This window comes from Bos grunniens, chromosome 23 (assembly GCF_055505025.1).
Source record: "Bos grunniens cultivar Pamir isolate PY7600 chromosome 23, Bosgru_T2T1.0, whole genome shotgun sequence".
NCBI lineage: Eukaryota > Metazoa > Chordata > Mammalia > Artiodactyla > Bovidae > Bos > Bos grunniens.
In genome coordinates, this window is record NC_141187.1 from 6,430,725 (window position 1) to 6,441,883 (window position 11,159).

An 11,159-nucleotide genomic window follows, 5' to 3' on the forward strand; every position below is an offset into this window, starting at 1 on the left:
ATATTGTGGGTGAGTATTTACAGCAGGTTTATAATCTCTACAAATCTGGAAACAATGCCAGTGACTTTCAGTGGTGAATGGATAATCAATTCAAGGAATAACCATATAATGGGATACTACTCCTCAAAAAAAGAGGACAATTTTTTGGTGAATCACAAATTGATAATTTTAAATAAAAGAAAACTGGCTCAAACGCCTACATGTTATATAATTTCATTTATACGAAATTTTGGAAAAGGCAAAATGATGGAACAGGAAAGTGTCTAGTAAGTTTACTATGAAAAATTGGAGAGGTTGGGCTATGTGACCATTTAAGACAGATGAGAGATAAACCTCTCTCTTATAAAGTGGGGGAAGGGTGATTCTGAAAAAGATGAGAATTCTCTGATAGCAGGTGCATTCCTAACCACTTCTGGGGGAGTGTACATAGAGACATTGAGGACCTAGAAGCTGATGACTTTCGGATTACTGGATCCCATGCATCCTTTGGAAAATCTGCACATACTCTCAATTCATGAGCCGACTATTTTGAATACCACTACTTCACCATATGACATATTTCACCACATGACACCAGGACTTCCCTGATGGCTCACATGGTAAAGCCTCTGCCTACAGTGCGGGAGACCCAGGTTCCATCCCTCTGTCGGGAAGGTTCCCTGCAGAAGGAAGTGGCAACCCACTCCAGTATTCTTGCCTGGAAAATCCCATGGACAGAGGAGCGTGGTAGGCAAAGAGTCGGACATGACTGAGCAACTTCACTTTACTTCACCATCAGGCCGACACCTGGAGTATGCAGTAAATAAATGCATATTAAATAATTAAATGTGCCTATGCAAAGGCACAGAGAAGGCAATGGCACCCCACTCCAGTGCTCTTGCCTGGAAAATCCCATGGACGGAGGAGCCTGGTGGGCTGCAGTCCATGGGGTCACGAAGAGTCAGACATGATTGAACGACTTCACTTTCACTTTTCACTTTCATGCATTGGAGAAGGAAATGGCAACCCACTCCAGTGTTCTTGCCTGGAGAATCCCAGGGACGTGGGAGCCTGGTGGGCTGCCGTGTGGGGTCGCACAGAGTCGGACATGACTGAAGCGACTTCGCAGCAGCATACAAAGGCAAGCACAATGCTAGGTAAGGGGTTACACTTTGATCTTTCTCAAGAGGTCTTGTTTCCTTTAGCAAGAAAAATGGTACCTTATTTATCTTTTATCATTTAAGTCTTGTACAAAGCCATAGTGAGCCTCACAAATAAAGGTACTGAATGAGTGAATGTATCATTCTAATAAATTATTATTGAATGAAGCTTGAAATTGTGGGTAGTGATTATAGAAATATGTCATATACTTACTGAGATCTACACTTGACAGAACCTTAAATTACATGAAGAACTAATCAAATCACCAGATTAAAAACAAAAGAATTCATCAAACTACATAGCTGTGCTTCTTTTTGGCATTGTACTTTCTTTTGCGTGACTGTAAGCATTTCATATAACAATGTATTACCTGATTCGTTGATGCATTTTTTCCCAAGCAATTTGTTAAAAGTGCAGTAAAGGTCATCAAAGCAGAGACAATCTTTAAATTGTAAATTGCTTTCCACTAAGGACTGGATACTTAGGTCACAGCTGGATGAATTCTTCATCTGGCAGGTGTTGCCTGGATTTCACAGTCAAACATATAACATTCTAGATGTTAATCTGAATAAAAGTTTTGAGTCCTCCTACCCAAACTATGTTAAACCTTTGGGTAGCACCTCCTACCCAAAGCTTTTAATATCTTGATTTTAGTAATTCATTATTAGAGTGAAATTATCTGGGATTACTTACAGCATGTTCATGTAATTGACTTTTCAAGCAAAAAACAAAACAAAACAAAAATATTCCTACTGTTTTCACCCCCAGTATTTTCTTTCTAAAATAGACTAAAACTTTCTGTATTTTAAAAGAACTTTGTCCTCACATAGAATGTCAATTTGTGCTATAACTATGGTTGCCTTTAAAATGAGGCAACCAGAATACTCTCTAATTTTAGCTATTTTGTCTGTTTAGCAATTTTATTAGCTATTTGATCTTAATCTGCTATTTTATTTTATATGCCATTCCAAGATTATAGTAAGAGACATCCAAGTGGCTTTAAATTTATCATATAAAAAGACATGGTCCTGACACTTAGAAAGCACTCAGTAAATATTATTGCATCTTTTGTAATTACCAACATTTCATACTCTGCTTTAATATAGAAAGCCTTATTCATCTACCTATTTTCTTTTATTCATTATTCCTGAATAAAACTTTTTGAGTACATTGATTTGTATATTTGAGAATATTTCTATTTCAGCTTCATGCATGGTATAATTATGCAAGTCTTACCATTCACTATAAATTTGTATATTTATACAAATTTGCTATTTGTATACTAAATTCAATAAATGTGTTATAATTTATGATACAATGAATGCAATAGTTTAAGTTACCTTATAAAATATACCAAGGAGCTTCATTATCAAAACAAATAATAGACTTTTTTGTCAGTGTCCTTTATTATCATCTTAAAATTATTGTGCTATTAGAGAAAATTTGCCTTTGAAATTCTTTTCTTGAACTGTAATGAGAATGTTACTTTTAAACTGTGGTGTTGGAGAAGACTCTTGAGAGTCCCTTGGACTGCAAGGACATCCAACCAGTCAATCCTAAAGGAAATCAGTCCTGAATATTCATTGGAAGAACTGATGTTGAAGCTAAAACTCCAATACTTTGCCTACCTGATGCAAAGAGCTGACTCATTCGAAAAGACCCTGGTGCTGGGAAAGATTGAAGACAGGAGGAGAAGGGGACGACAGAGGATGAGATGGTTGGATGGCATCACCGACTCAATGGACATGGGTTTGAGCAAGCTCTGGGAGTTGGCAATGGACAGGGAAGCCTGGTGCGCTGCTGTCAACGGAGTCACAAAAAGTCGGACACGACTGAGCAACTGAACTGCCTGAATGAGAATGTTGAATAGCGATAGATAACTTTCTCTGGCATTTGAGCATCGCATGCACCCTGTTCAAGCGCATGGAAGAGAAGAAATCTCACTCCTTATCTATATCCTATGTAATTCCTTGAGATCTTGTGGCTGGATCTTGTGGCTTCTGCCCTGATAGTGGAGATTGTAAATTAAATTTTTACATTGTCAGAACTATAGATTGTTGCCTCTTAACCCAACACACTTCACCTTACATCTTCAGAAGGTGGATGGAGCACAGACAGCTAGACAAGGGTCCCAAGCAGTACAAAATTTATTCTTCTATGAAGCGGCTGGAGAAATAAAGTGAGCCATGAAAGAATATAGTTTTTATTTTTCACTTTGGATTTCTCTTATTGAATATGCCAAAATTTCATTGGGTTTTTATGGTATTATCACACTCATTATACAAGTTGATAAAACTTGTCCTGTTATAAAAAGCTTTTTTTGAAATGTTCTGTCCTAATAGTATTGGGATATTATCCCCTACATAATCTCTTTATCTACTTTTAGTGAATGGAGTCTTACAATAATGCTCTCATTCAACATATATTCAGCTACTTGACATAGATAGGGTTTTTTTTCCTTTTAAACAAATGACAGTGATTTTTTTAATCTTCACATTCTCTAACCCCTTGGGTCTCCCTTCACATGTTTGGAATGTAGGACAAATTAAAAATAAAGATATATTTTAACTTGCTCTTGACACAGTTGAAATGGAAGATAGTATATATGTTGAAAGAATATAAAACTCATGTTGCTGCTGCTGCTGCTAAGTCACTTCAGTCGTGTCCGACTCTGTGTGACCCCACGGATGGCAGCCCACCAGGCTCAAAACTCATGTTACATACATGCAAATAATGTGTTTGATTTTCACAAACATCATAGTAACATATAAACAAAAACTTTTATTTGAAAAAATGTTGCCATGTTTATGAGAGGCATGTGTATAACTGTAACATTATTCGTTGTAAAGTAAGTAAAAGAATAATCTGAAACCTTGCAAAAAATTGCCTGCAGTGTCAGCACATTAAGGTTTTTGAGTAATGGTGGTCCAGTGGTTAAGAATGTGCCTGCCGATGCTGGGGACACAGGTCCCTGGTCTGAGAAGATTCCACATGCCATGAGCAGCTAAGTCTGTGTACCACAATCACTGAAGCCCACTTGCCTAGAGCCCATGCTCTACAACAAGAAAATACCTGTGTGCAGCAATAAAGACCCAGCACAGCCAAAAATAGATAATTTTTTAAAAGAATACTCTTAAGTATCTAAATTCACTAATAAGTAGGTGAAGGTGAATCACTTGATACCAAGTTTAAGTAAGATGTTTAGAGAAAAACTTAGTTTCTAAGGCAGTGCAAAAAATTGACCAATTCCTATTTTTACCTCAGTAAATAGAAGGTATTTGAGTGCATTTTAAACAACTTGTTTTACCTGACACATTGCAGGCATCTTCTACTGTTCTCCAGGCATGTTTACAACCGTCGGCATCACTTAGGCAGAGCTCTCTTACATATGTGCAATCTGTGGTTTGGGCAGTGGACTTGTTCAAGCATAGACCCACAGCTTGAATAACAACAATAAGAGGACAACAGAAATAGCAATATGACAACATGGTAGTTATTTACTTCAAGCCTAAGTTATTAATGATCAAGACCAGAATTTTGACAATGGAAATGTGATTAAGTCATTAAAAAAACGAGAATGAATCTTAACCTCCCCTCCAGCTATAGATTTGTTTCTTTTATATAAGATTCTTAAACAAAGCATATGTATTTGCCCTCTTTTTTTATTTCTGCCTATTTATTTCTCAATTCATAATTTATTGCTATGACTATTGCTCCATTGAAACTGTTCTGAAAAATGCCCCCAAATAATCTCCATAACATGAACTTAATAGTTTAAAGACTTCATCTTGCCTGCTTTTATCATTGGGAATTTTGTGTCACTTTGTTCTTGAAACGTTTTTCTTTTGGCAACCCTCCCTTCTAATCCTCTTGATACTTCTTCATTTGATATTTTCTGCTCATGGCTTTCTTCCCAGAATCCTCTTACTTTTCTGTTAAAGTGTATTTGTAGCTTAGGTTCTGTCCTCAGACTTTTCTCATTCTCATTTTACATACTCTTTGTGGACAACTCCATGTACTTATGGTTTTAACTAAAATCTCAAGATTGATGATTCTCAGATATCTAATGCAATCTTGTTATTTTCCAATATTTTAGTTACAGATGCTGTTTCCTCTGCCTAAATGTTCCAGACACACTTCCATGTAGTATCATCATCAATATTGTCCTCCTCATCTGTTGGATCACCTGTTTCATCAGCAATTCCCCCATCCGCAATGGCACCCATACTAGGAAGCTTGGGTTCACGATAGGTTCCTTTTCTAGCCTCAATTTCACTCTCCCACATTCACTCTTGCATAGATCATTGATTCTCATCTTGCAAATTGACCAAGATAGTCAGTCTGCCTTCATCTTATTCAGGTAAATTCTTTACACCCCTTACTCTGCCTATGCACCATTCCAGTCTGGTCATTTTTCTGCCTCATCCTTTGAATGGTTCTTCATATGACTCTCATATTCTTCATCATGTGCGATCTGGATTTCCTCGAGCATTTATAGCTTCTCAGATGCTCCATGCTGCCATGTATGTCTGAGCATTTACTGTGTGGTCACTACCAAACACTGTGAGTGGCTGGAGAAATAAAGTGAGCCATGAAAGAATATAGTTTTTATTTTTCACTTTGGATTTCTCTTACTGAATATGCCAAAAATATTGGGTTTTAATGGTATTACCACACTCATTATACAAGTTGTTAAAACTTGCCATATTAAAAAAGTTTTTTTTTTAATGTTCTGTCATAATAGTATTAGGATAATATCCCCTACATAATCATTTTATCTACTTTTTGTTGTATCTACTATCTGTTTTCTTTTTATTCTGGACTAAGCCTTTTTGGCCCTTTAGGACTCAACACAATAACTACTAATTTTATGGAAACTGTTTCTAAATTCAATACCCCTTTCCTGCATTCAAATTGAATTTAACATCCCTTGCCTGTTTCACTACAATCTTGGGACCTTCCCAATTATGGAATTTACTGCTCTGTAATGAAAGTGTGTATTTATGTGTTTGTCTTTATCTCTGGGTTCTGGGATTTTACTGAGCAGGCATCCGGAATAATTCACAATGGTATGCCCATCATCAGTGCAATGATGCATCACATATATTCAATAAATGCATGCTGATTTAACCAACTTAAGTAGCTGCTTATGGATGAGTTATATATAAATAACTAATAGTATTCAATAAAAATAACACCTTCCAGATATTTGCACATTATTTGGGGTAGAAGAGAAAAGGTTTCAGCAAGTTTTTTAAAGTTTCAAGAAAGTAGCAATGTTAATTTAAGGTATTGTACCAATTATTCAAACTGATTCTGCAAGCATACAAACTGACACTTGCTTACTCAATCCATAGAAAACTATGGAAATTACAATTGAGTTTTAAAGACAGTATATTAGCTGTAATCAAGAGACCTAAAAGCTACGTCTTAATCAGAGTCATTATTTGAATTTTTTAAAAAGATGATGGTAATTATGAATGACCTGTCACAACATAGAGTTATAGGCTTCAAGTAAAGCCATAACATCTTTTTTTTTTTTTTTTTTAATCTTACCTTTTCCAAACCTCTTCTAAGGAGAATCCATGGCAACTGTTTGGATCATATGTACTACTGACTGAGTCACTCTGTTTGGAGATTAGGCTCATGAGTGTGGCTTGGTCACATTTTTCTTGTTGAGGGCTGGAGTGGAAATTGACATATCAGCTTTCTGTTTTTGTATGTTCATGGATAACCTCACCTAGCCAAGTTTCTGTTCTAGGTTAGAAAGCCTGAAGATGGGGAGCACATGTACACCCATGGCTGATTCATGTCAATGTATGGCAAAAACCACTACAATATTGTAAAATAATTAGCCTCCAATTAAAATAAATTAGTTTAAAAAATCTTAAAAAAAGAAAGAAAGCCTGAAGAAAGGGAAAAAGAGCCACTTCCATTCTGTGCCAATGTTACTTGTTTCTTTCCAGCTTGCCAAAGATACTGAGGTAAGGATTTTATGTCAGAAACTCAATATATAAGAAGCTACAGCTTTATTTGCCACTGATCATTATATCTTGGGACTACTTCTCTCAAGAAACTTACAGGTGATGGTCTCCTGAGTAGATTATCAAAATCTCATTGGTTTGTCAGTGCAATGATCATTAATGAATTCTACATATTATCTTTCCCAAATGTGTTTCATTTTCTTTCATATTTAGAATTCTAGGTTGAATAACCATTTGATTGTTTTACATGATTTTTCACATCTTCCATTCAGAGGAAATACTGAATCAAGTAGGAAAACCACTTCAAGGATTTGGCCCAGAAGAATCAAATAAATGATAACTTTCCAAAATCTTATCCATTCCTGACTAGGATTTGTGGCTATATATTTAAGACAGGAGTTTTCAAGGATCCTCTTGAAATGCCAAGTGAAAAACAGGTTCTATTTAAAAATAAATAGACGGAGCATAGTGCACATTTTTTTTCACCCTCTTAAAAACGTGTAAGACTCACTAGGATATTTAGTGCTTTGTTTCGAGAATTCACTATGTCTCACATTTCTTTGGCTGCAGAACTTTCTGGCATCACAAGATTTATTTAAATGGGGTTGAATAAATATTTCAAAGAATGCATTATGGGAAATATTGGTTAAACCTATCAAGTAGCATACTTTTGACCCTCAGTGTTAGATAAGATTTCCCTCCTTCTTGCAATCTACTGACAAGTTAATTTAGAAGTGAAAGCTGAAAACAGGAAGCTGTCACTGTTGCTTCAATGGGGGCCGTAATGAGACTGTAATATACTTTGTGTCTCTCATTATATTGCTGCCTGAGCTTCAAAAATGAAAGACTCCTAGATTTTTCCTTATTATAAATAATAGATATAGGAGACTTCGTTGGAAATCAATACAAGGAGAAAAATTTTGAATAACTAGTATTTAATCCTCCAAGCCTGAAAATACATAATATATAAAAGACTCCTTTTGTTCTTGCCTTAATTTTGACTAAATCTATTCAGACTCTTTTTTATGTTCAACACAATTTGAAATAACCTTCTTTGTTTTCTTTCCCACAAGTATGCCTTTATTCATCAATACCTGTTGGCAGAGAGTAACCAGAAAATGTACTGGCTTTGCTTTAACTAGTGAAGTATTAATATTCATCTATAATTATAATTATCCTTTTTTCTGAATTCAGTTTGTAGATTCTACTGCATGCTTAGGAATATATAATAGCTTCTCCAATCACATGTATACCAAGTAGCTCTACATAGATTCTACTTTAAGCATACATTATTTTTACAGAGAGAAGCTCACACTTTAGCTCTGGGTTATAAAAATGAACTGAAATGTGAAGCATTTGAGGTTGTGTTGTGTTACTCTATGAACTGTCTGTCTCCTATTTATTAAATACTAACATCTAAAATAAAGGAAACTGAATGGATCTTGTTTTAATTTAAATGAAAAGAAAAATGGATAATAACATGAAATTTGTCATCTTATAACCTGTAAATAAATACCAGAAAGTTTCATTTCTAAAAGGCTCTAATATATATGTAAATTTTATAAACCCTAATCAATTACCTGAACTAACCGAATCAGTATGTGTGTGTGTGTGTGTGTGTGTATATATATGAAAAAATCTGAGTGGTAAAATGCAATTCTCACATTGTGCATTTTCTATAGAGTTATAAATGAGTGAAAGTAGGCATACATTTTTGTAAAAGTAATAAGCTATGTTAGAGTGCAAATTTGTAATTAATACTTTATATTATAAACCTTTGTTAGCTTGATATTTAAGTAACTGGAGACACTATTTGATTCACAAAGAATTGATGTTATGAATTCAGATAAACCAGAAGAATAATTCACTTACCGAAGAAAACGAAGACTATCATGGTGATCAACTTGGGGCTGTTTACCTGCAGGAAAAGCAGATGTATTTTTCCCAACAACCTCCTTAACAGTAACTGTCCAGAATAAAGCTCTGGTTTCTACTCGTGCTTTCTGAAAGCATCCCTGATTCTAGTCAGCTTCCTGTCACCGCTTCCTCACCAATCTTCCCTGAGCTGTGAACTTTCCTAATTAGGTCCAAATTCAATTATTTTCTTCTGAGTGTACTGATCTCGGGTATTATGCTTCTAAGAAAGCCCAAGAGCCAAATACTAAGAAATGATACATCCTCTGCACATTCAGGGAAGAAGGCGCTTTTATTTTCTCCTTCAACTAGAATACTAAACTGTGTTGTATACAAACCTCCCAACTATAACTCCAGAGTTCCTAGACATTTGAGCATGCTGTTTCTACTTCATTAATTTGCGTCATTCAGGCAACGTTATGTCTTCGAGGACAGGGAAAAGGATAAAAGGCATAAAGAAAGCCCATGAAAACATACGGGGAATTCGAGTCCCACTAGGATCAAACCAGTGTACCTCATCTTTCTTAACAGGTGCTCCAAACTCCAGTGTACTTAAAGCTTGGGTTGCTTCAGTTACAGTTCCTCTAACACTTCCAGTGAAACAATGTTTACAAAATGACTCCTCACCATAATGCAGGCATTTCTCATCCCCTGGAAAGGTAATTCTCCACTTGTGTTTGCCACGTGACACTGTTTTTTTCTGAGTTTTAATGAGAGGCAATGTGACAGTCTGAATATTTGTGATCCCCCAAGTTCATAGGTTAAACTCTTAAACTGAAGAGGAGATGGTATGAATAGATACAGCATTTGGAGGTTACATAAATCATGAGACACAATTCTCATGAATGACATTAGTGTCTTAGAGAGGGAAGTCCAGAGAGAGAGCCTTGTTCCTGCCATCTTGTGAGGACACAGTGACAAGTTGCCAGCTACGGGCTAGGAAGATGATCCTCATGAGACCATGACTGTGTTGGCATCTTGATCTTTGACTTCCAGCCTCCAGAATTGTGAGAAACAAATTTCTGTTGTTCATCAGCTTCCCTGTCTGTAGTATTTTGTTTTAGCAACCTGAATGGACTAGACAGGCGTTACTGATCTGACATTACTTCAATTGCACTGTTCCTCACAATCGTTCACCTGAGGACAGCCTGAGGCTTCCACTTTTAAAACAGCCTGAGACCTTTTTGTAATGGACACTTAAGAAATAAACATGCTGGAAACAGGAAACTAGGAAAAAATGGGTGTGAATAACTGACTATAGTGAGATGGGGGAGGAGTATTTGTGTGTTTGCAGTTGCACAGTGGGAGAGCTGTTGGTTGCAACTGCTCACATTTAATTTACACATAAGATATGTTATAGCATATATTTTAAAGTTGAAGTATATTTGATTTACAGTGTTGGGTCAATCTCTGCTTTACAGCAAAGTAACTCAGTTATACATATACATAAAATGGAATAGCATATTTTGTTCTCAGAATGCCTAATGGAAAAATACAGACTCTGGAGTCCAGCAAACTAAAACCGTTGTCTCCTTAGATGTAGGTAAATAACTTTACATCAGAACTCATTATATTTACTCTTCTGTAAAATGTGCTGATTGTATCCATGGTTGCTATAAATATTAAGTAAGCATATGGGGTTTATATCACAAAAAATTAACAAATGCCAGGTATATTGCACAAGACATTATTTAACAAGTAATTATAGCATCATAAAATCAATCATTTTCTTTTAAAAGGCACTGCCACTAAGCTTGTATTACAAATTTTATCAAGATAATCATTCGTTATGATACAAGCCAACTAAAACTGGCTTAAGCTCAAGAGGGATTCAGTGACTGTTGGTTTGCAAATTGGCCTCTTACACAAAAGATAAGAAGAGTGTGAAGAGAGAGGCAGATACCTCCAGGTTGGTGGATGTCAGATTTAATACGCAGAGGAACTTACATACAAGGAAGTTGTCTTGGGTGGGACAATTACATGCCCTCACTCACCTGCCAGAAGCTTACAAGTTTATACATAGGCCTTAACTGGGTTCATTCACGTGCTCCATCCAGAGGGTCTCAGCCTCAGAGAGCTCCCTCAAGGCTACGCCCATCAGAATGGCCCCACTGTGGGGAC

The 11,159-nt window shown here is 36.1% G+C and overlaps 1 protein-coding gene across 1 annotated transcript in view; it reads right to left on the reverse strand.

Moving 5' to 3' along the window:
• GFRAL (GDNF family receptor alpha like) overlaps positions 1-9,018 on the reverse strand; it is a 73,902-nt gene extending 64,884 nt beyond the window's left edge. The window contains 3 exon segments of the mRNA XM_086370615.1: positions 1,511-1,663; positions 4,448-4,579; positions 8,997-9,018. Coding sequence (XP_086226741.1) covers positions 1,511-1,663; positions 4,448-4,579; positions 8,997-9,018 — 307 coding nt within the window.
• Positions 9,019-11,159: the final 2,141 nt, after the last annotated feature.